This window comes from Pseudophryne corroboree, chromosome 1 (genome assembly GCF_028390025.1).
Source record: "Pseudophryne corroboree isolate aPseCor3 chromosome 1, aPseCor3.hap2, whole genome shotgun sequence".
NCBI classification, from domain to species: domain Eukaryota; kingdom Metazoa; phylum Chordata; class Amphibia; order Anura; family Myobatrachidae; genus Pseudophryne; species Pseudophryne corroboree.
Genome location: NC_086444.1, coordinates 892476848 through 892503173, shown reverse-complemented (window position 1 = coordinate 892503173; position 26326 = coordinate 892476848). Strand labels below are relative to the sequence as shown.

At 42.9% G+C, this 26326-nt stretch overlaps 1 protein-coding gene across 1 annotated transcript in view; it reads left to right on the top strand.

The window, feature by feature from the left end:
- Positions 1 to 26326, top strand: part of LOC135050104 (EF-hand calcium-binding domain-containing protein 14-like) — a 327290-nt gene that overhangs the window by 115657 nt on the left and 185307 nt on the right. Inside the window, exon 8 of the mRNA XM_063956272.1 lies at positions 8724 to 8901. Coding sequence (XP_063812342.1) covers positions 8724 to 8901 — 178 coding nt within the window. The remainder of the gene's footprint in view (positions 1 to 8723; positions 8902 to 26326) is intronic.

The window sequence follows — 26326 nt, the reverse complement described above, 5'->3', positions numbered from 1 at the left end:
GTTCATTAAAATGAATTATAATCAATTCCTCCGCGGAGACATTGACCAGCAGCAATTGCCTCCACAAAGTACACAGGGAGCTGAGATGGTGGATTCCAGTGGGGACGAATTGATAATCTGTGAGGAGGGGGATGTACACGGTGATATATCGGAGGATGATGATGAGGTGGACATCTTGCCTCTGTAGAGCCAGTTTGTGCAAGGAGAGATTAATTGCTTCTTTTTTGGTGGGGGTCCAAACCAACCCGTCATATCAGTCACAGTCGTGTGGCAGACCCTGTCACTGAAATGATGGGTTGGTTAAAGTGTGCATGTCCTGTTTATACAACATAAGGGTGGGTGGGAGTGCCCAAGGACAATTCCATCTTGCACCTCTTTTTTTATTTATTTATTTATCTTTGCATCATGTGATGTTTGGGACCAATTTTTTTAAGTGCCATCCTGTCTGACACTGTAGCGCCACTCCTAGATGGGCCAGGTGTTTGTGCCGCCCACTTGTGTCGCTTAGCTTAGCCATACAGCGACCACAGTGCACCTCTTTTTCTCTTTTCTTTGCATTTCCATCTTGCACCTCTTTTTTCTTTTATTTTTCTTTGCGTCATGTGCTGTTTGGGGAGGGTTTTTTGGAAGGGACATCCTGCGTGACACTGCAGTGCCACTCCTAGATGGGCCCGGTGTTTGTGTCGGCCACTAGGGTCGCTAATCTTACTCACACAGCTACCTCATTGCGCCTCTTTTTTTCTTTGCGTCATGTGCTGTTTGGGGAGGGTTTTTTGGAAGGGACATCCTGCGTGACACTGCAGTGCCACTCCTAGATGGGCCAGGTGTTTGTGTCGGGCACTTGGGTCGCTTAGCTTAGTCATCCAGCGACCTCGGTGCAAATTTTAGGACTAAAAATAATATTGTGAGGTGTGAGGTATTCAGAATAGACTGAAAATGAGTGGAAATTATGGTTTTTGAGGTTAATAATAATATGGGATCAAAATGACCCCCAAATTCTATGATTTAAGCTGTTTTTTAGGGTTTTTTGAAAAAAACACCCGAATCCAAAACACACCCGAATCCGACAAAAAAAATTCGGTGAGGTTTTGCCAAAACGCGGTCGAACCCAAAACACGGCCGCGGAACCGAACCCAAAACCAAAACACAAAACCCGAAAAATTTCAGGCGCTCATCTCTAATTTCTGAGTACTACTACTCCCCCATGCGCATGTAATGATTAGTATAATCAACGCACACGTGGACACATAACTAGAACATAATGTAGCTTCCTGCATACGATCCTTTGTGAAAGGGTCCCGTGCAGAACAGGGGGTAACTCTCACTTTATCCTCTCCGCGGCAGGAAAAGAATAAACACTCGGAATCCTCTTGTGGATTTGAAACCATCTTGTCACGGCTGACCCACACTTATTTTCAACAGAGCGGTCCGCACATGAGAAGGAGGAACTTTACCTCAGCATTCATAATAAATATATATACATACATATATCTAAATTAGTGATGAGCGGGTTCGGTTTCTCGGAAACCGAACCCCCCCGAACTTCACCCTTTTTACACGGGTCCGAGCCATACTCGGATTCTCCCGTATGGCTCGGGTAACCCGAGCGCGCCTGAACGTCATCATCCCGCTGTCGGATTCTCGCGAAATTCGGATTCTAAATAAGCAGCCGCGCGTCGCCGCCATTTTCACTCGTGCATTGGAAATGTTAGGAAGAGGACGTGGCTGGCGTCCTCTCCGTTTATGTTGAACTTGATTGTGCATTATTGCTTAATTGTGGGGAGGACTGGGGAGCAGCTTTATAATATAGGAGGAGTACAGTGCAGAGTTTTGCTGATCAGTGACCACCAGTTATCCGTTCTCTGCCTGAAAAACAACGCTCCATATCTGTGCTCAGTGTGCTGCATATATCTGTGCTCACACTGCTTAATTGTGGGGACTGGGGAGCAGCTGTATTATATAGCAGGAGTACAGTGCAGAGTTTTGCTGACAGTGACCACCAGTATACGTTGTCTGCCTGAAAAATAACGCTCCATATCTGTGCTCAGTGTGCTGCATATATATCTGTGCTCACACTGCTTAATTGTGGGGACTGGGGAGCAGCTGTATATTATATAGCAGGAGTACATTGCAGAGTTTTGCTGACAGTGACCACCAGTATACGTTGTGTGCCTGAAAAACACTCCATATCTGTGCTCAGTGTGCTGCTTTATTGTGGGGACTGGGGACCACCAGTATAATTAATATTATATAGGAGGAGTACAGTGCAGAGTTTTGCTGACCAGTGACCACCAGTATATAATATATAGCAGTACGGTACGGAAGGCCACTGCTGTACCTACCTCTGTGTCGTCATTAAGTGTACTATCCATCTACATTCTATACCTGTGGTGCATTTTAGTTTTGCAGTTTGCTGACACAGTGACCACCAGTATACTATATATAGCAGTACGGTATGGAAGGCCACTGCTGTACCTACCTCTGTGTCATCATTAAGTGTACTATCCATCTACATTCTATACCTGTGGTGCATTTTAGTTTTGCAGTTTGCTGACACAGTGACCACCAGTATACTATATATAGCAGTACGGTACGGAAGGCCACTGCTGTACCTACCACTGTGTCATCATTAAGTATACTATCCATCTACATTCTATACCTGTGGTGCATTTTTGTTGTGCGCAGTATATATAGTAGTAGGCCATTGCTATTGATACTGGCATATAATTCCACACATTAAAAAATGGAGAACAAAATTGTGGAGGTTAAAATAGGGAAAGATCAAGATCCACTTCCACCTCGTGCTGAAGCTGCTGCCACTAGTCATGGCCGAGACGATGAAATGCCATCAACATCGTCTACCAAGGCCGATGCCCAATGTCATAGTAGAGAGCATGTAAAATCCAAAAAACAAAAGTTCAGTAAAATGACCCAAAAATCAAATTTAAAGCGTCTGATGAGAAGCGTAAACTTGCCAATATGCCATTTACGACACGGAGTGGCAAGGAACGCATGAGGCCCTGGCCTATGTTCATGGCTAGTGGTTCAGCTTCACATGAGGATGGAAGCACTCATCCTCTCGCTAGAAAAATGAAAAGACTTAAGCTGGCAAAAGCACAGCAAAGAACTGTGCGTTCTTCTAAATCACAAATACCCAAGGAGAGTCCAATTGTGTCGGTTGCGATGCCTGACCTTCCCAACACTGGACGGGAAGAGCTTGCGCCTTCCACCATTTGCACGCCCCCTGCAAGTGCTGGAAGGAGCACCCGCAGTCCAGTTCCTGATAGTCAAATTGAAGATGTCACTGTTGAAGTACACCAGGATGAGGATATGGGTGTTGCTGGCGCTGGTAAGAAAATTGACAAGGAGGATTCTGATGGTGAGGTGGTTTGCTTAAGTCAGGCACCCGGGGAGACACCTGTTGTACGTGGGAGGAATATGGCCATTGACATGCCTGATCAAAATACAAAAAAAATCAGCTCTTCGGTGTGGAATTATTTCAACACAAATGCGGACAACAGGTGTCAAACCGTGTGTTGCCTTTGTCAAGCTGTAATAAGTAGGGGTAAGGATGTTAACCACCTCGGAACATTCTCCCTTATACGTCACCTGCAGCGCATTCATCATAAGTCAGTGACAAGTTCAAAAACTTTGGGTAACAGCGGAAGCAGTCCACTGACCACTAAATCCCTTCCTCTTGTAACCAAGCTCCTGCAAACCACACCACCAACTCCCTCAGTGTCAATTTCCTCCTTACCCAGGAAAGCCAATAGTCCTGCAGGCCATGTCACTGGCAAGTCTGACGAGTCCTCTCCTGCCTGGGATTCCTCCGATGCATCCTTGAGTGTAACGCCTACTGCTGCTGGCGCTGCTGTTGTAGCTGCTGGGAGTCGATCGTCATCCCAGAGGGGAAGTCGGAAGACCACTTGTACTACTTCCAGTAAGCAATTGACTGTCCAATAGTCCTTTGCGAGGAAGATGAAATATCACAGCAGTCATCCTGCTGCAAAGCAGATAACTCAGGCCTTGGCAGCCTGGGCGGTGAGAAATGTGGTTCCGGTATCCACCGTTAATTCAGAGGCAACTAGAGACTTGATTGAGGTACTTTGTCCCCGGTACCAAATACCATCTAGGTTCCATTTCTCTAGGCAGGCGATACCGAAAATGTACACAGACCTCAGAAAAAGAGTCACCAGTGTCCTAAAAAATGCAGTTGTACCCAATGTCCACTTAACCACGGACATGTGGACAAGTGGAGCAGGGCAGACTCAGGACTATATGACTGTGACAGCCCACTGGGTAGATGTATTGCCTCCCGCAGCAAGAACAGCAGCGGCTGCACCAGTAGCAGCATCTCGCAAAGGCCAACTCGTTCCTAGGCAGGCTACGCTTTGTATCACCACTTTCCAGAAGAGGCACACAGCTAACAACCTCTTACGGAAACTGAGGAAGATCATCGCAGAATGGCTTACCCCAATTGGACTCTCCTGGGGATTTGTGACATCAGACAACGCCAGCAATATTGTGCGTGCATTACATCTGGGCAAATTCCAGCACGTCCCATGTTTTGCACATACATTGAATTTGGTGGTGCAGAATTATTTAAAAAACGACAGGGGCGTGCAAGAGATGCTGTCGGTGGCCCGAAGAATTGCGGGCCACTTTCGGCATTCAGCCACCGCATACAGAAGACTGGAGCACCACCAAACATTCCTGAACCTGCCCTGCCATCATCTGAAGCAAGAGGTGGTAACGAGGTGGAATTCAACAATCTATATGCTTCAGAGGATGGAGGAGCAGCAAAAGGCCATTCAAGCCTATACATCTGGCCATGATATAGGCAAAGGAGGGGGAATGCACCTGACTCAAGCGCAGTGGAGAATGATTTCAATGTTGTGGAAGGTTCTGCAACCCTTTGAACTTGCAACACGTGAAGTCAGTTCAGACAGCTTTTGCAGAAGAAGCTGGAGACATTGAAGGAGGAGCTAAAACAGAGCGATTTTGCGAGGCATGTGGGACTTGTGGATGGAGCCCTTAATTCGCTTAACCAGGATTCACGGGTGGTCAATCTGTTGAAATCAGAGCACTACATTTTGGCCACCGTGCTCGATCCTAGATTTAAAACCTACGTTGTATCTCTCTTTCCGGCAGACACAAGTCTGCAGAGGTTCAAAGACCTGCTGGTGAGAAAATTGTCAAGTCAAGCGGAACGTGACCCGTCAACATCTCCTCCTTCACATTCTCCCGCAACTGGGGGTGCGATGAAAAGGCTAAGAATTCCGAGCCCACCCGCTGGCGGTGATGCAGGGCAGTCTGGAGCGAGTGCTGACATCTGGTCCGGACTGAAGGACCTGCCAACGATTACTGACATGTCGTCTACTGTCACTTCATATGATTCTCTCACCATTGAAAGAATGGTGGAGGATTATATGAGTGACCGCATCCAAGTAGGCACGTCAGACAGTCCGTACGTATACTGGCTGGAAAAAGAGGCAATTTGGAGGCCCTTGCACAAACTGGCTTTATTCTACCTAAGTTGCCCTCCCTCCAGTGTGTACTCCGAAATAGTGTTTAGTGCAGCCGCTCACCTTGTCAGCAATCGGCGTACGAGGTTACTTCCAGAAAATGTGGAGAAGATGATGTTCATCAAAATTAATTATAATCAATTCCTCCGTGGAGACATTCACCAGCAGCAATTGCCTCCACAAAGTACATGGGGACCTGAGATGGTGGATTCCAGTGGGGACGAATTAATAATCTGTGAGGAGGGGGATGTACACAGTGAAAGGGGTGAGGAATCGGAGGATGATGATGAGGTGGACATCTTGCCTCTGTAGAGCCAGTTTGTGCAAGGAGGAGATTGATTGCTTCTTTTTTTGGTGGGGGCCCAAACCAACCAGTCATTTCAGTCACAGTCGTGTGGCAGACCCTGTCGCTGAAATGATGGGTTCGTTAAAGTGTGCATGTCCTGTTTATACAACATAAGGGTGGGTGGAAGGGCCCAAGGACAATTCCATCTTGCACCTCTTTTTTCTTTAATTTTTCTTTGCATCATGTCACGTGCTGTTTGGGGACAATTTTTTTGAAGTGCCATCCTGTCTGACACTGCAGTGCCACTCCTAGATGGGCCAGGTGTTTGTGTCGGCCACTTGTGTTGCTTAGCTTAGTCACACAGCGACCTTGGTGCGCCTCTTTTTTTCTTTGCATCATGTGCTGTTTGGGGACAATTTTTTTGAAGTGCCATCCTGCCTGACACTGCAGTGCCACTCCTAGATGGGCCAGGTGTTTGTGTCGGCCACTTGTGTCGCTTAGCTTAGCCATCCAGCGACCTCGGTGCAAATTTTAGGACTAAAAATAATATTGTGATGTGTGAGGTGTTTAGAATAGACTGGAAATGAGTGGAAATTATGGTTAATAATACTATGGGATCAAAATGACCCCCAAATTATATGATTTAAGCTGTTTTTTAGGGTTTTTTGAAATAAACACCTGAATCCAAAACACACCCGAATCCGACAAAAATTTTTCGGTGAGGTTTTGCCAAAACGCGTCCGAATCCAAAACACGGCCGCGGAACCGAATCCAAAACCGAAACACAAAACCCGAAAAATGTCCGGTGCACATCACTAATCTAAATACACATATAGACACATATATACCAATCTCATATATATATATCCTTTTGCCCATGAACTGCAGGGTCCCTAGAGACGTTAATACGTTTTTAATGTGTATGAAACGTACTGAATGCTGAATAATATTTTGTGGATCTAATCAGGAAACATTACAGTCGACATAAGAAACAGTATTCGTGTCGACATCAGGGAGTAGTAACTGGGCATACAAACCATTTTTGTGACCCCGAGGGGTCTGAGGGAAATATATTCTATGAATATGACACACTCCATAAACATTACTACGCCTATGTCTGTGTCACAGAAATATGCAATCCTACTATACATATATACATATAGGTATAGTCCCTTCCGGTATGCATCACATTTTTACCCAGTTAGATATTGTTGGTGCAGACAGGGTCACCGACACACGTCTATGTCTCCCATATAGTTTTCTCTTAGGAAAAACATACATCTACCGACATATTGACACATTTTTCACATGTACCAAGTACCAACAGGAGTCGGCGGTGCCGATAGGGTCATTCCCACAGTCGTTTGTGGCAGAGCACTCAGCCTCAGACATGCCGACACAAGTGTACCAAACACCCACCGACATTACACTGGCTTTAAGGGATAGACCCCAGTAAATCCTGTCAGGGAATTTTCCAGCTGATCGCCCAGCGCTCATTATATATTGTGCTTTTTATTAACCTATATTGCACCCATCAACAGTGCCCCCCCTTTCACTCTGTTCTGTACAGCAGTGTACTTTTGGAAGGGCCAGCGTCTCTGTGAAGAGAAAATGGCATTGATGTGAGCTGTGAGGGGTAAGCCCCGCCCCCATAATGGCGCGCTTCTGCCCCGCTATTTCTTAAATATATTTATAATGGCAGGGGTTGGATATAGTGCCTAGGCACTCATATTATCTTTTGACAGTCTCTATTGAGGATTTATATGCTGCCCAGGGCACCCCCCCCCCCCGCCACCGCGCCCTGCACCGTACAGTGCTTGTGTGTGTGGGAGCATGGCGCGCAGCGCGGCAGCTGTGTGGTACCACAAAGCCGTCACTGAAGTCTTCTGATCTTCTTCTACTCACCTGTCTTCTGACTTCTGGCTCTGCAAGGGGGGTGACGGCGGGCTCTGGGAACGAGCATCTAGGCGTACCTAGCGATCAGACCCTCAGGAGCTAATGGTGTCCTGTAGCCAAAGAAGTAGAGCCTTGAAACTCACAGAAGTAGGTCTGCTTCTCTCCCCTAAGTCCCACGAAGCAGGGAGACTGTTGCCAGCAGTTCTGCCTGAAAATAATAAACCTAACATAAAGTATTTTCAGAGAAACTCAGTAGAGCTCCTCAGAGTGCATCCAGTCTCACTGGGCACAGAATCTAAACTGGAGTCTGTAGGAGAGGCATAGAGGGAGGAGCCAGGTCACACCACTTTGAAAGTCTTAAAGTGCCCATGTCTCCTGCGGATCCCGTCTATACCCCATGGTTCTTGAAGTGTCCCCATATCCTCTGGGACGTATGAGAAATCTACAATACTTAAATACCTGCCCACCTACAACATCAAGGTGAACCTGATTACCTGGATAATTAGTGCTTAGAGTGTGTGCCTACATTTTCCCTTTTTCTTTTTGGCACTACAAGTCTCTGCATTGTATTGTAGAACATTTTATTATGTTTATGTTATGGTGTGCAGTACAGCCCCTCTTCCCTTTAAATAAATAATTAATGTAACATCTTATTATCTTTAGGGCAGCTCTGTATTTATACTTCCTGGTTTATAGCACAGTTACTGTGCAACAAGTATACAGTACTGTATATACAGCCATATATCAAACCTGCATACAAGCTATATCAAACTCATGTTAATAGTAATGTAGATGCACATTGTTACCACAGGGAGACAGTATGTGACCACATTACTGATAAACTGCTAAACTTAACAAAATGCTTTAGCTTTTCCCCATGTCATAGTAATACAAATATTATAGCAGTAATGCACTGAATGTTTTGTTAGATTTGACTTATATCTTCTACTGCAGTTTAAGGCACTTAATATAATTTTGGTTCTGTGTTTGTTTTTGTCTTTTCCAATGTATCACAGGGTTTGGACTTAGTTTTTTCCCAAATATCACAGCTCAGGGATGATGTCTACTTTATTGAAAATGCTTTAAACCAAACAAAGCAAGAACGTTTAGGAGAAAATGAAACAGTCCTGAAACCAGCAAAGAGGGGGTTCACAGTTCCACCAGTGACTGATCCTCAGCAGAATGCATCACAGGGTATGTTGTTTTCTCAGTTGTAATGTTTTATACATGCACTACTGTATTTTAGTGATAACAGACTCCAAATACAGTATGTGATTATCCAGTGATACTGTTCAGTACAGTGCAAAGGAGGATTTACCACAAGGCAACCAAGGCGGCTGCTTAGGGCCCTTTGGGTCTCAGGGGGCCCCATGGGTCCCACGGATAAGGTTGTATGGAGGGCATTTCCAGTGGACCGCAACCTTCATCAAAAATGTTTGAGCGCTGGGCTGGCTGAATACTCCCGGAAAGCTGCAAGTGATGAAACAGATGGGGGTGCCAGATACAGTGCACTCATGTGTCTCTAGTCCTGCAGTATTGTGCGTGTGACCCATGTTTATGACATCACACGCGCAGAGAGGAGCCGAGATGCGCACAGAGAAAAACATGAGGTCTTCCAGTGTACTTTATTACATTATTTTGTTAATTTTGTATATCATCCACCTACTTCAAATTCCAATCGGGGTGGGGGCTGGACAGTGTTATTTTAAGTGCAGTGTTGTGTATCACACCCACCTGCTATAATCAGGGCGCGGGAGATGGCACACTGACTATCAATATGCTATAATACACTTTTTTAAGCACTACTGTGTATAGTCGATGGAGACATGCCTGCTACAATCAGTAGGGCACTGATATATAATCAATGCAGTCACACTGACTGAAGAGGGTAATAATGGGTATTATAAAATGCAGTCAGTGAATGGACATTGGGGGTCATTCGGAGTTGTTCGCTCGTTGCCGATTTTCGTAACGGAGCGATTAAGGCAAAAATGCGCATGCAGTGCGCAGTGCGCATGCGCTAAGTATTTTAGCACAAAACTTGGTAGATTTACTCACGTCCGAACAAAGAATTTTCATCGTTGAAGTAATCGGAGTGTGATTGACAGGAAGAGGGGGGTTTCTGGGCGGAAACTGACCGTTTTCTGGGAGTGTGCGGAAAAACGCAGGCGTGCCAGGATAAAACGCGGGAGTGTCTGGAGAAACGGGGGAGTGGCTGGCCGAACGCAGGGCGTGTTTGTGACGTCAAACCAGTAACGAAACGGGCTGAGCTGATCGCAAAGTAGGAGTAATTCTCGAGCTACTCAGAAACTGCTAAGAAATTTCTGTTTGCAATTCTGCTAATCTTTCGTTCGCAATTCTGCTAAGCTAAGATACACTCCCAGAGGGCGGCGGCCTAGCGTGTGCAATGCTGCTAAAATCTGCTAGTGAGCGAACAACTCGGAATGAGGGCTATTGTGCAATTAGTGGCGGGGGAAGTAATATACTGTAACAGAATATAAGGAGGAAAAACAACAAATAATGTAACAGGCATAAATCAGGAATTAAAATATAGTGCTATGGATTGTTTGAGGGAGGGAGGCCCTAAATCGGTATCTTGCTTAGGGCCCCATGAGGTCTAAATCCACCTCTCGTACCTTGACATGGCGGTAGTGTGCCCTGTGCAAGCTCTGCCTTCTAAACATGTGACATCATAATGTCATGCCTAGGGGGCGGAGTACCAGCTCTTGGAAGTACAGATCTGCTCAGAGCGCTACTGGCTGCAGGGTGAGGTTCCAGGCACTATGTAAGCCACATGGCAGCAACAGTGTCACCCTCAGAGTCCTGTGCCCTGCACAATGGTAAATTTTGAACACCCATAGGTATTACGCTGATACTGTTTACTAATCTGCACTGTTGTTTTTCTCATTTTGTTATATGTTGTGTCTACTAAAGTTAAGAAATGTTCTGTTAATACTAACTATTCTATTTTTCAAAAAAATGATTGGGAAAATGGGAAATATGTGTGCCACTGTACACTGGACACGTGTGCCACAGAAGGGGACATTCCTCCTCCGCAGATCACTGGGCCCCTCAAAAAACTGTGGAACCATCAGACAACTCTAGGCCCAGAAAATTAGTACCCACTCCCACTTTTCAGTGCCCCTGGCTGAAACACAAAAGGATTAAAAAACTAGAGAAAACTTCATTTATTAATGGTGAAAAACCATATCACCAGTGACAATTAGAGCTTTTGCTGTAGGTGGATTTTTTTGTCACTGCTGTACGTGATAGATAACAACCAGTGATGACAATGCCATGTAAAGCTCATTACAATACCGGTTCTGTTATCACAGGGTGGCAATAAGTGATTGATGCCGCGATCCATCCATATAATTATTTACATTTATCCTGCAGCTGCCACACAGCCGCGGATGAACCTTGGGGCCCCTGCCAATGTCGGGGCCTGGGACAAGTGTCCCCTTTGACCCTCCCTGTCACCGGGCCTGTGTGTTCAAGCTGAAATCTAAATTAAAATGTAAAAATAAAACAGCCAGTATTTACCCTGCACATAAACAATATAACACACCCAAATCTTACTCTCTCTGCAAATGTTATATCTGCCACACGTGCAGTGCACATGATTTTGCCCATTAGAGGAAAATTTTGTTTTGCAATCAACCTTGAATTAGGCCCAATGTGGGTTACAAATGTAGATAATATAGGTACTCAACTACTTTTTCCTATTCAACTTCAATTTTTAGGAACAAACATGGCCCAGATTTATCAAATCTTGGAGAGTGATAAATTGCACAGTGATAAAGTACCACCCAATCAGCTCCTGTCATTTTTCAAACACAGCCTGTAACATGGCAGTTAGGAGCTGGTTGGTTGGTAGTTTATCACCATGCAATTTATCACTCTCCAAGGCTTGATAAATCTGGGCCATAATGGTTTCAGTAAAGTGTAGAATTACAGCCTTAAACATACTTCTTTGCTTGAATATACTCCAGTTACATCTCAAAGCTTTCATGAACATTGGTCACAGGTCTCACAGTGCAGCTCTCACAATACTTCACAGTGTATCTTCAAGCTGTCACTCAATCCTAGAAGGGATCTGTGTATGTCACTCCCACACTGCAACACTCCAATAGCCTTTCCCCTTTTCTTTTAGGCATTGGTGGGTGATTGTTTTAAGGTGGATGTCTCTTTGGCATAAGAAGGGCATCGTAGAAGATGCCACAGCCCACCATCCAAAAATGCAGAGGGAGAAATGGTACTCCTGTAACACCCCTGGTGTTAGCGCTGTATCTCAATGTGATTGTGAATCTACTGGTATGGGAATTTCTCACCTTTTTAGATGTTCCTGATGTTTCTTCTTTTTCTACGCCACAGCAGAGACACAGGTGATCCCCAAAATCCAACACAGTAGTGACAACATTAATAAAATAATAAGATTTATTATGCTGGAACTCTTCAACAGTTTCTGGATTCCCGTAAGAAAAAAGTTAGTAATAAAACCCAGCACACACTTCAAAACAATGGCATATACTTAAGCAGTATGTAACACATATAAATGTGTAATAGTACAAATGCTTGAGTTTTGTTATCACCGGTTACCATTTTAAATAAAGTTGCCTCTGCTAAATAGCAGTAGGACTAGCATTACTCTGGTAATGGAACAATGCTACTAATTACGCACTAATTCAGAGTTGAGCGCAGCAGCAAATTTGTTAGCAGTTGGGCAAAACCATGTGCAGTGCAGAGGGGGGCAGATATAACATGTGCAGAGAGAGTTACATTTGGGTGGGGTGTGTTCAAACTGAAATCTCAAATACAGTGTAGAAAAAAAGCAGCCAGTATTAACCCTGCAGAGAAACAAAATTACCCACCCAAATCTAACTCTCTCTGCAAATGTTATATCTGCCACCGTTGCAGCGCACATGGTTTTGCCCAACTGCTAACAAATTTACTGCTGCGATCAACTCTGTATTACCCCCTTTAACCTTTCAATTACGAATTGTGGATAAGTAACTGGAGGCCACTACAACTACAGTCTATCCTGTTAGTCTTCCGTGGCCATGCTTTCAACTGTGCACTTAGGGCCTCATTCATGTTTGTAAGGAATTATACAGCCGCAAGGAAACATAATTAAAATGTAAATACAGAAGGAGACATCTGGAGGAGATAGATGCTTCCAGCATGCATTTTTGAGAGACCGAGTGCTGCATATAAGGATGCAGCTTCAGATCACAATCATGACCATCGTTACCACTGGTCACGATTCTGAAGCTCACTCAGGCTGGCCATCAGATCCAAGCACGCAGGTCAAGTAAATCTTCTTCTGACGGTGCAGACCCCAGACCTGTCATACCTAAAAAAATGGGGACGAGGGGGGGGTTGGGGGAGTAACATACCATCATTCTGTAGAACTGTGCCGGGTGCCGCCACTCCACCCCCAAATGCCACAGCATGTCAATCATTTTGCAGTACACAGGGGGCTGTGAGAGATATCACAAGGCCCGTTCTGCACATGCGCAGAATCAATCTTGCACCCGTACAGACCCCACACCATCGGATTTACACATAAACCATCAGGTTTATGTAAAAATCTGAATTAGACGCTTAATAAGGATTCATTTAATGGATAAGTGTTCCATATTAACATACCCTCCAACATTTTACACATAAAAATCGGTACAAATTTGAAAAGGGGGCATGGCCACGGGTAAAGGGCCTTTTCCTATACTTTCAGTGGAAGTTTGGAGAGCCCAAAATCGGTACAGACCATAAAAAAAAGGAATGGTACCTGCTAAAAAGGTACAGTTGGAGGGTATGTATTAATAGTATGAATATAGCACACTGGGCACAAGTACTTTTCAGGAGCTACAGATTTACTGATTCCCTTCTCATACTGAAGTTCCGCCTCTGACCTGTGTCCAACCCAGGATCATCGCTGCTCACACATGACTCTTGGAGATGATTTCATGCAAGAAATGGTTCGACTCATTCAGTGTTGGGCACGGGTCACACCTGCTTGCCACAGCAATAATCCAGGTTTCTGTCTCTGTGTGAAAGGGGTATTACAGTATTAAAAACAATCCTTTCCGAGCAGAGTTGATGCCAGTATGCAAGTTAGCTCTGTCAGTATCTTTGATTTGTAGTGCTATGGACAGAACTATTCCAGATTAGCTCTCCCTTCAGATGCTGAGAATTAATGTCTCTACCTCCATTGACACTATTCAGTGGGGCATTGTACCTTCTCCTCAGTGTCATCTCAGGCACAATTGTAAAAGTAAAACCACACAAAAAGTACCACTCAGGTCTAAATATTTGGCATATAATGTTTCACATACAAACCCTGTTGTGCAGGCAAACCTGTCGACATAGTGATTGGCGACCCAGAGTGGCCATCCTCAACATTGCAGATGTAGACACTGTACATATAATGTTCCTCACACAAATGTAAATGCATCATCCATACCATGATGAAGAAGACAAGCATTTAACCTTGGCAAGATTGGCCACAGTACAACACTGCATTTACTTGAATGTGTCGTAAAATACTTTAAAAAAAATAAAAACAATGTGTGTGAACTTACTCTCCTCTGCCACTTGCCCACCTCCCTCAAGTGGCTCCGGGGCCTCTGCTGCCCATTCGGATGGCGGCGAAGGTGGCTGGCTGGGGGATGTAGACTGGATGGGTGAGGATGGCTGGATGGGGGATGAGGGCTGGACGGGGGAAGGAGGCAGGATGGGGGAAGGAGGGTCGATTTGGGAAAGAGGATGGAAGGGGGAGGACCTTACAGAGGGTGGTTGAGATTGATAGGGTGAGGGTGGTGGAGAGGTGGTTTAGGACACAGAGGGGGAGGGGGGCAGAGAGGGAAATTGGGAAAGAAAGGGGTATTGGGCCGGAGAGGGGGATTGGGCCGGAGAGGGGGATTGGGGAAGAGAGGGGGATTGGGGAAGAGAGTGGGATTGGGGAAGAGAGTGGGATTGGGGAAGAGAGTGGGATTGGGGAAGAGAGTGGGATTGGGCCGGAGAGGGAGATTGGGAAAGAGAGTGGGATTGGGCCAGAGAGGGGGATTGGGAAAGAGAGGGGGATTGGGCCGGAGAGGGGGATTGGGCCGGAGAGGTGGATTTGGCCAGAGAGGGGAAGTGGGCCGGAGAGGGGGAGTGGGCTGGAGAGGTGGATTGTGCCAGAGAGGGTGAGTGTGCCGGAGAGGGGGAGTGGGCCAGAGAGGGGGAGGTGGCCGGAGAGGGGGAGGTGGCCGGATAGGGGGAGTGGGCCGGAGAGGGCGAGTGGACCGGAGAGGGGGAGGTGGCCGGAGAGGTGGATTGTGCTGGAGAGGGGGAGTGGGCCGGAGAGGGGGAGGTGGCCGGAGAGGTGGATTGTGCCAGATAGGGGGAGTGTGTTATGATTCCCGTACTCCAGACCAGAGGAGATCGTATGGCTGAGGTCAGAGTACTGGGAAGATATGCTGGTTGTGGGAGCAGGAAAGCCTAGTAACCCCTGGCGCCCTAACTCCGTTGTCTCGCCCGTGTTATCAGAAATCCCCTGCGAGACTATGGTTGCTTGAGCCCATGGCAGCCGCGTTCGAAGGGCGGATTATGTCTGCCCAACCCCGATGCCCCCTCAGGTCTTAATGGGAGACAAAGGGAAATCCGAGACAGGGTGATAACAAGGGGCCCTCTGACTAAGCAACCAGGCCAGGGGTTACAAGCTAACTAACTAAATCAAAAGGTATGTGCGGACTAGCCGCCAGGGAAAAGGACAACCAAAGATCCACTGATCCGTTACTCCTATCCAGCACCGCTGGATACCAGAGTGGATCAGGGAGAGCGGAATCCTCCGCAAAAGCTCCAGGACACAAATATACTAAATAATAAACAGTAAGCGGACAAGCCGCAACACACGGCTGCGCCGTGACTCACGAACACCACAGGATGTTAAAGGTGCTCAGTCAGACTCCAGGAAAAGATGACAAATCTCTGAGTACAGGACCACTGAGGACAGGAACAACCGGCTTGAGCAGGACTGGATACTTTCTGCAACTGACATAGGCAAACAGGAAGCTGCCGACACCGACTTTCAGAACTGGAGGACAGGCAGAATCCACTGGAACTCAGGGTAGGACACGGGATCAGACACAGGGACTGACACAGGAATCCACACAGGGACTGACACAGGAATCCACACAGGGACTGACAAGAACCAGCTCAAACTTAAAGCAGACTGCAAACCAAGGAATATCATCAGCATCTGCTAACTGCAGTGAGCCAGCATATATCAGAGAGGCCTAATTAATTATCTCTAGCAGCTGGCCTGCTGCACGACTAAGCTGACAAGATGCAATCAGCAGCCAGATGAGGCTGAACACATGGGAACAAGCTGCAATTGCACAGACTCACCAGCGGCAGCAGACAAGAGTAATCCAAAACAGAGCAATGGGAAATCCTGGCATGCAAGACAACTAAATAAACATAAAATAGGAATGAACCACTACCTGTGGTTCATAACAGTATCCCCTCCTTAAGGGTGAGCTCCGAGCACCCCATGACACCCACGGGGAACATAAACAAAAGTATAACATGAAATACAGAACAAAACTGCAAAACAGGAATGAGCCACAGCCGTGGCTCATAACAGAGTGGGCCGGAGAGGGGGAGTGGGCCGGAGAGGGGGAGGTGGCCGGAGAGGGGGAGGTGGCCGGAGAGGGGGAGTTGGCCGGAGAGGGGGATTGGGCCACAGAAGGGGAGGGGGGTGGAGAAGGGGATTGGGAAAGAGAGGGGGAGTGGGCCGGAGAGGGGGAGTGGGCCAGAGAGGGGGCTTGGGAAAGAGAGGGGGAGGGGGGCGGAGAGGGGGAGTGGTCCACAGAAGGGGAGGGGTGTGGAGAATGTGCTGGGCCTGGGCGTGTAATTCTCCACCTTGCAGACGCTACTCGACGTTGTGCTTGCCCTAGAATGAGATATGTAATAATTAGGTAGTAGCTTAAAAAAAAAAATCAGCATTTTAAAATTACATTGTTCTGTCCCATGTTATAGACACAGAGCAAGTTATTGGGTTCAGGCGACAGCCTGTGTAGCAACTCAGTACAACAACATTAACTATTTCCAAAGCACTTTGCTACAGTCAGTACTGCTTCCCATAACCACACACACTGTGTAAACTTGGCATGTTTGTTCTACAATAGTCTAACAGTCTGCTAATTTTCTCACTATATAACATCTTAGTGAAAATGTGCAGTCTTTACATTTAAAGTGTATGGTAATATTCTCAGTGTAATACACATATTTAATGTAATATGTTAAACTTACTACGTATACGTCTTGCGCGGATTTGTTGGCGCAATTCCGCCAACAGGTCCGGCGTGCGTCGGCGGAGGTCGCTCCAGTGCCTCTCCAACTGTATGATGGTCCTCCTGCTCCGGGTGCGTGTTTGCAGTAAGCGGCGGACCTCCGCGTAGGCCTCGCGCTTTACCCTATTTGGGATAAAGGGCCCTGCGCGCCTACACGGCAGTCCATTACCGCGACCAGCACGCGCAGCTCCTGTCGTGTGAAAGCAGCTGCGCGCATGGTGCCAATGGCGTTTTCCATACATGGGCATATATTTATAGTGTGTGGTGCCATTTGCTTGGTTGTAAATTGATGGTGTCATCTGTAATAAACTTTATTGATATGTGTGCATTAATGTCAAATACAGTGGGTACAGTTCGTATTAGCGGAAATTCGCACCCGCGGAAGAAATAATAAAAAACACACGCACACTCACTCACAATCACACTCATTCACAATCACACTCACACACACTCACATACACACACACAAACACTCACTCACAATCACTAAAACCATATACCATATAAAATATGTATATTACAAGGAAGCGCATATATATTTTGATCTTTTGATTACAATTATATATTTATTTATTGTTTAATAATCCGATTTCTTGTTAATGCACAACATAAAAATAAATAAAATCTTTAAAACACACCAGGGCTGCAATATTGAAATGTCCAGAACTGTGACTATTACCGTCCAAATAACCCTATACCGCTGGAGCTCCAATATAGATTTTTCTTTAAGCACACAAAGTGCTATTTATATAACTCCCCGGTGAAGAGCTGGTTATTTTGTGACGATGTCCGTTATTACTTTGTATCCACAGACTGAAACAGTAAGTTTGGTAGAAACTGCAAGTGTGCACAGTTGTGTCTGCCGCACAACAACTGGTGTCACCCTCTTCTATCCCCACCGCCAATGTTTAATGCTCACCACAGCCGTAGATTGAAACCTCCGTCAGGCTGGATCTTGTGCAGTTGAAGCCGAGGTTTTCCGGCGGGAGCGGCGGTGTCTGCAGCGTCCACAGGGGAAGGGTGTACACTTTCAAAGTTGGTTTCTGGCAATTTCTCCAAATTATCCTCTGGCATAGAGGGATTCCTTGCCGCCTGCTGGTGTTTTAAAATTGTTCCTTAACGCGTTTCTCCGTGCTTTCAATCTCACGGTTTCATCAGAAGGTATTGAGGTGCATTCTGTTGTCCGTATTTAAATGCCAGGTACCCAATCAATATAGAGCATTAATTAGCATTAATTAGCACAGGTGTGATGATCTTTTTAAACCTGTGTTTTCTTTTTTCATTATTTCACACATTAAACACTATAATAAATTATAGCATAAGGCAACAATCTATTTATGTTTATTATACAAATTTATAAACCCATTTACTTTGTACTATATAGTCTCCATACTATACATTTATTTATTCATTTGTATTAACACGAGACATAGGAGTTAATTTTCATCTTAAATCTTTTTAAATAATAACTATATTTTTATAACACTCAGAGCAATGTGGAGCCGAGTGGCTCAAGAGGCTAAGGCCCCTGTCTGTAAACAGACAGACCCGGGTTCGAATCACCTCCAAAACCCAGGAAGAACAAATTTTTAAATTTTTTTTCTGTTTATTAAATATTTATCTTATATATTAATTGTGCTTACTATAGCTATCATAACCAGACGTAACCCGATTCCAAAAGATATCACAATTGTCTAGACTCTCATAACATGATTATATTACGTATTCCACATATATATAGTGAATTTAACAGTACACATAGAGATCTTTATATGTACATAATTATCACAAACCATGTTATTCGACAGAGGATCAAATTTATCACACTATCCCATACTCTCATAGGATTATCAGAACCTTCAGACATTTGTAATCTAAGCTCCTTTATAATCTCAACATATATATGCACACACACCAGACGTTTTACTCTCCACATTTTTTGTGTGTATGTGTGTATATACATACACAGATACATAGCTCACTTCTTTCGTACTTTCAGAGTCTGTATTTATTTCTTAATCCTTTGAAAGACATATAGGACCTGACAATGTTCCCCAGTGGTTTCTTTCTATACACATTATACATTCAGATTGCTCATTTGGATGTCCTATATATTATTCATCTCAATTGAATCATTCAAGCCATTCGGAAACAATGTACCCAGGGAGAAGATCCAGAAAGCTTCGCGTTTGCATAGAAGATTGAATCTATCTCCCCCTCTTGTTGTACTTTGAACATGTTCCACTCCTTGTATCCTAATTACTGAGGTGTTGCTATGATGTTTATACTTCACATGTCGTACTAAGCTATGTGTACTGACACCCCGCCTAATGTTATTTTTATGTTCTAAACATCTGATGTGCAACATCCTAGTCGTGCGGCCCACGTATTGTATGCCACATACACATGTGATCACATATATGACATATGTCGTGCGGCAATTGATGCGTTGTTGTATATTAAACGTGGAGCCATTTGAATAGGATGTAACAGTTATACTTTTATCTAGCATAGTATTACAGGTGGTGCATCCTAGTTTTCTACATTTGTAATTCCCCCTTTCTGTATTGAACTTCTGTAACCATGTGTAGTTAGGAACATTTTTTGTAGCTTCATAGTGACTTGGTGCTAAGAAGTTTTTCAAACTAGAAGCCTTTTTAAAGATAACTTGTGGTTTGTCTATTAGTTCTTTTGATAAGATCCTATCAGTTTTTAGAATAGGATAATTCTTATGAATAATACGTTTGATCTCTTTTGAACAGGCATTATATTTTGTTATGAATCTAGGTTGACCATCATTGATGGAGTCCTTCACATCCTCTTTCTTTTTATAGATAAGTAGGGACTCTCTATCACATTTCAAAGCCTCATTAAAAGCATGATCTATAATGTCTATAGGATAATTTTGTTCTTTAAATGCTTGAGTTAATTCTAGAGCTTGAGTTTCAAATTGTTCTATTGTTGAACAGTTTCTACGGAGTCGAAGATACTGACTTTTTGGTATATTATCGAGCCAGGGGCGGTGGTGACTGCTGTGATAATTTAAAAAATTGTTAGTATCGACCGCTTTCTTAAAAGTAGAGGTACTGATAAGATTATCTTCTACTTTGAGGGCGATATCTAAGAAAGTTATTGCTGATTCGTGTATTGTGCTAGTGAAAGATAACCCAAATTCATTATTATTAAGATATGACAAGAATTCCTCAATCTGATGTACATCCCCATCCCAGATAAAAAACATATCATCAATATATCTTCCATATAGCACCAGGTTCGCCCCGAATGGACCATCCCAGACATACTTGTCTTCTAGGTGGCCCATATAGATGTTAGCTAAACTCGGGGCGAACCTGGTGCCCATTGCAACTCCCAATGTCTGTAAATAAAATTTAGTGTTGAATGTGAAGTAATTGTGAGTCATAATAAATTCAACCGCCTCCAAAACAAACCGTCTTTTAACTATTTCCAGTGATCTATCAGTGCTTAATGTGATTTCAAGTGCCTCAAGACCTAATTTGTGAGGTATATTGGAGTACAATGACTCCACATCACAGGTCATAAATAGATAACTATTTTTCCATTTTATGTTTTTAATTAAATTAATAAAGTGAGTAGAATCTCTAATATATGATCTAAGGCTTAAAACATGTGGCTGTAAATGATAATCAACAAAAGCAGAAAGATTGGAAGTGAGGGACCCTACACCAGATATTATGGGACGCCCAGGAGGTGCATGTAGTGACTTGTGAATCTTTGGGAGGTGATAGTATGTAGGAATAACTGGGTGTGTGGTAAAAAGGAAAGAATATTCAGACTTAGATATCGCCCCCTCTTCTAACGCCACATCAAGAAACTCTTTCAGTTCCTTCTGATATTTGGAGGTAGGATCAAATTCAAGAATTTTATAGAACAAGATGTTATTCAATTGTCTGTATGCCTCCTTCAGATAATCCTCCGTATTTTGTACCACTGTCCCCCCGCCCTGGTCTGCAGCCCTGATAGTGAGTGATTTATCTTTAGTTAAGTTGTTCAGGGCCCTTCTCTCTTGGGAATGTAAATTATCTCTCTTCTTTGTTATTGTCTTTGAATTTTGACATAATGATCTCATATCATTTAGGGTTATATTGAAAAAGGTCTCTATCCCCCCACTAAGTTGATTGGTAGGATAGAATTCTGATTTCTTTTTGAAAGGGCCTTTCCTATTCTTATCAGCCTCATATAAAAGTACCTCACCAGTCTGGCTTTTGCTTTCTTGTTCTAATTCAATAAGGATGTTTAGAGGCAATAAATCTGCATCATCCAAAATCACAGGATGTCCCTCTATATCTTGTTTTTTCAAGCTTTTAGTAGCAAAATAGCGTTTTCTACATAGATCTCGAGTGTATCGATTGAGCTCTACATAGAGTCCAAACAAATCAGGTTTTTGTGATGGTGCAAATTTTAGACCCTTAGCAATTAATGCCTTTTCACTTTCACTGAGTACACGTGAAGAGAGGTTAAATAGACCTTTATTTCTTAGTCTTTCCTTGCGCTTTTTGATAAGTTCCCTTCTTCCACCTCTTCTTCCTCTGTATCTAGCTCTTTTCTTTTTGGCGAATTGGTTTGTAGGGCCTGATATCTGTTCTTGTTTTTCCATATTGGATACAGTCTCTGATCTAAAAAAGAAGAGGTGGAGGTATCTTCTGTATGTGATTCAATATTCCTAGGTGTTGTTTTTGGTCTAGCTCCTTGTGTATATGCCCTTGTCCTATTGTCAGGACTTCTTTTATATTTATTGTACTGTTGCGCTCTTTGTCCAGACTCACGTGTAAATTCTCTCCTTTGTTCCCTCTGTGAACCTGTATTATAATGGAGTCGTTCATTTTCTCTAGATGTAATTCTATCCCTAGGGGGGAATTGTTGTCTGTTGTTTCTTGGTCTGCTACTTGATCTAAAGCTTTCAGAGTTTAATCTGTGTCTCCTATTGTAGGATCTTACTTGACCCTGTTTATAGTCTCCTTGGTCCCTAGATAGTTTTTTATTTTTATTCGTAATGATAGTCTGTTCAAACTCTTCGACTTTACAATTAACAGTACGATCAAAGTTCCTGAAATCAGTTCTAACTTCAAATGGCTGTAACAATTTTTGTATATTTTCAATTTCCATAGAGATGGCTTTCACTTTGTCATCTCTATATGAAATTAACAACTCCATAAGTGCAAAGGAACATGTGTCTAGTATATTATTCCATTTTTCAGTTAATTTGTCATCATCTTTGAATGAGCATGACTTGAATATCCTTAGCCCTCTGGGTATCATCTTTTCTTTTACATATCTCTTTAATAGCATTTTATCTAGCCAATGCCGAGTTTCATCCTTTAGCAGATTTTCTAATCTGCCAAATAACTGATGCATATCCAGAGGGTTAATTTGATCTCCTTCTCCCACATTTTCCTTATTTATTAGTTCATTTAGAATCAGGTTACGTCTGGTATTTCTCTCTCCTATGTCTCTACGTGTTGCCATACTAACAAGTGCTGCTCAAAACTTAGTAGAAAAAAGCCACAGCAAAGAAACCCTACACAGTTGAGACTGTTCAACCCCCAATGTTAAAACTGTCAAAACTGTGTAACAATCAAGCGCACTGAACTTATCTCCTTTTGATGGGTATCAATTTAGAAATATATTTGCAGCTCCCAATGGAGTACTCTACCTTACTCCAAGCATAAACACTAAAACCATATACCATATAAAATATGTATATTACAAGGAAGCGCATATATATTTTGATCTTTTGATTACAATTATATATTTATTTATTGTTTAATAATCCGATTTCTTGTTAATGCACAACATAAAAATAAATAAAATCTTTAAAACACACCAGGGCTGCAATATTGAAATGTCCAGAACTGTGACTATTACCGTCCAAATAACCCTATACCGCTGGAGCTCCAATATAGATTTTTCTTTAAGCACACAAAGTGCTATTTATATAACTCCCCGGTGAAGAGCTGGTTATTTTGTGACGATGTCCGTTATTACTTTGTATCCACAGACTAAAACAGTAAGTTTGGTAGAAACTGCAAGTGTTCACAGTTGTGTCTGCCGCACAACAACTGGTGTCACCCTCTTCTATCCCCACCGCCAATGTTTAATGCTCACCACAGCCGTAGATTGAAACCTCCGTCAGGCTGGATCTTGTGCAGTTGAAGCCGAGGTTTTCCGGCGGGAGCGGCGGTGTCTGCAGCGTCCACAGGGGAAGGGTGTACACTTTCAAAGTTGGTTTCTGGCAATTTCTCCAAATTATCCTCTGGCATAGAGGGATTCCGTGCCGCCTGCTGGTGTTTTAAAATTGTTCCTTAACGCGTTTCTCCGTGCTTTCAATCTCACGGTTTCATCAGAAGGTATTGAGGTGCATTCTGTTGTCCGTATTTAAATGCCAGGTACCCAATCAATATAGAGCATTAATTAGCATTAATTAGCACAGGTGTGATGATCTTTTTAAACCTGTGTTTTCTTTTTTCATTATTTCACACATTAAACACTATAATAAATTATAGCATAAGGCAACAATCTATTTATGTTTATTATACAAATTTATAAACCCATTTACTTTGTACTATATAGTCTCCATACTATACATTTATTTATTCATTTGTATTAACACGAGACATAGGAGTTAATTTTCATCTTAAATCTTTTTAAATAATAACTATATTTTTATAACACTCAGAGCAATGTGGAGCCGAGTGGCTCAAGAGGCTAAGGCCCCTGTCTGTAAACAGACAGACCCGGGTTCGAATCACCTCCAAAACCCAGGAAGAACAAATTTTTAAATTTTTTTTCTGTTTATTAAATATTTATCTTATATATTAATTGTGCTTACTATAGCTATCATAACCAGACGTAACCCGATTCCAAAAGATATCACAATTGTCTAGACTCTCATAACATGATTATATTACGTATTCCACATATATATAGTGAATTTAACAGTACACATAGAGATCTTTATATGTACATAATTATCACAAACCATGTTATTCGACAGAGGATCAAATTTATCACACTATCCCATACTCTCATAGGATTATCAGAACCTTCAGACATTTGTAATCTAAGCTCCTTTATAATCTCAACATATATATGCACACACACCAGACGTTTTACTCTCCACATTTTTTGTGTGTATGTGTGTATATACATACACAGATACATAGCTCACTTCTTTCGTACTTTCAGAGTCTGTATTTATTTCTTAATCCTTTGAAAGACATATAGGACCTGACAATGTTCCCCAGTGGTTTCTTTCTATACACATTATACATTCAGATTGCTCATTTGGATGTCCTATATATTATTCATCTCAATTGAATCATTCAAGCCATTCGGAAACAATGTACCCAGGGAGAAGATCCAGAAAGCTTCGCGTTTGCATAGAAGATTGAATCTATCTCCCCCTCTTGTTGTACTTTGAACATGTTCCACTCCTTGTATCCTAATTACTGAGGTGTTGCTATGATGTTTATACTTCACATGTCGTACTAAGCTATGTGTACTGACACCCCGCCTAATGTTATTTTTATGTTCTAAACATCTGATGTGCAACATCCTAGTCGTGCGGCCCACGTATTGTATGCCACATACACATGTGATCACATATATGACATATGTCGTGCGGCAATTGATGCGTTGTTGTATATTAAACGTGGAGCCATTTGAATAGGATGTAACAGTTATACTTTTATCTAGCATAGTATTACAGGTGGTGCATCCTAGTTTTCTACATTTGTAATTCCCCCTTTCTGTATTGAACTTCTGTAACCATGTGTAGTTAGGAACATTTTTTGTAGCTTCATAGTGACTTGGTGCTAAGAAGTTTTTCAAACTAGAAGCCTTTTTAAAGATAACTTGTGGTTTGTCTATTAGTTCTTTTGATAAGATCCTATCAGTTTTTAGAATAGGATAATTCTTATGAATAATACGTTTGATCTCTTTTGAACAGGCATTATATTTTGTTATGAATCTAGGTTGTCCATCATTGATGGAGTCCTTCACATCCTCTTTCTTTTTATAGATAAGTAGGGACTCTCTATCACATTTCAAAGCCTCATTAAAAGCATGATCTATAATGTCTATAGGATAATTTTGTTCTTTAAATGCTTGAGTTAATTCTAGAGCTTGAGTTTCAAATTGTTCTATTGTTGAACAGTTTCTACGGAGTCGAAGATACTGACTTTTTGGTATATTATCGAGCCAGGGGCGGTGGTGACTGCTGTGATAATTTAAAAAATTGTTAGTATCGACCGCTTTCTTAAAAGTAGAGGTACTGATAAGATTATCTTCTACTTTGAGGGCGATATCTAAGAAAGTTATTGCTGATTCGTGTATTGTGCTAGTGAAAGATAACCCAAATTCATTATTATTAAGATATGACAAGAATTCCTCAATCTGATGTACATCCCCATCCCAGATAAAAAACATATCATCAATATATCTTCCATATAGCACCAGGTTCGCCCCGAATGGACCATCCCAGACATACTTGTCTTTTAGGTGGCCCATATAGATGTTAGCTAAACTCGGGGCGAACCTGGTGCCCATTGCAACTCCCAATGTCTGTAAATAAAATTTAGTGTTGAATGTGAAGTAATTGTGAGTCATAATAAATTCAACCGCCTCCAAAACAAACCGTCTTTTAACTATTTCCAGTGATCTATCAGTGCTTAATGTGATTTCAAGTGCCTCAAGACCTAATTTGTGAGGTATATTGGAGTACAATGACTCCACATCACAGGTCATAAATAGATAACTATTTTTCCATTTTATGTTTTTAATTAAATTAATAAAGTGAGTAGAATCTCTAATATATGATCTAAGGCTTAAAACATGTGGCTGTAAATGATAATCAACAAAAGCAGAAAGATTGGAAGTGAGGGACCCTACACCAGATATTATGGGACGCCCAGGAGGTGCATGTAGTGACTTGTGAATCTTTGGGAGGTGATAGTATGTAGGAATAACTGGGTGTGTGGTAAAAAGGAAAGAATATTCAGACTTAGATATCGCCCCCTCTTCTAACGCCACATCAAGAAACTCTTTCAGTTCCTTCTGATATTTGGAGGTAGGATCAAATTCAAGAATTTTATAGAACAAGATGTTATTCAATTGTCTGTATGCCTCCTTCAGATAATCCTCCGTATTTTGTACCACTGTCCCCCCGCCCTTGTCTGCAGCCCTGATAGTGAGTGATTTATCTTTAGTTAAGTTGTTCAGGGCCCTTCTCTCTTGGGAATGTA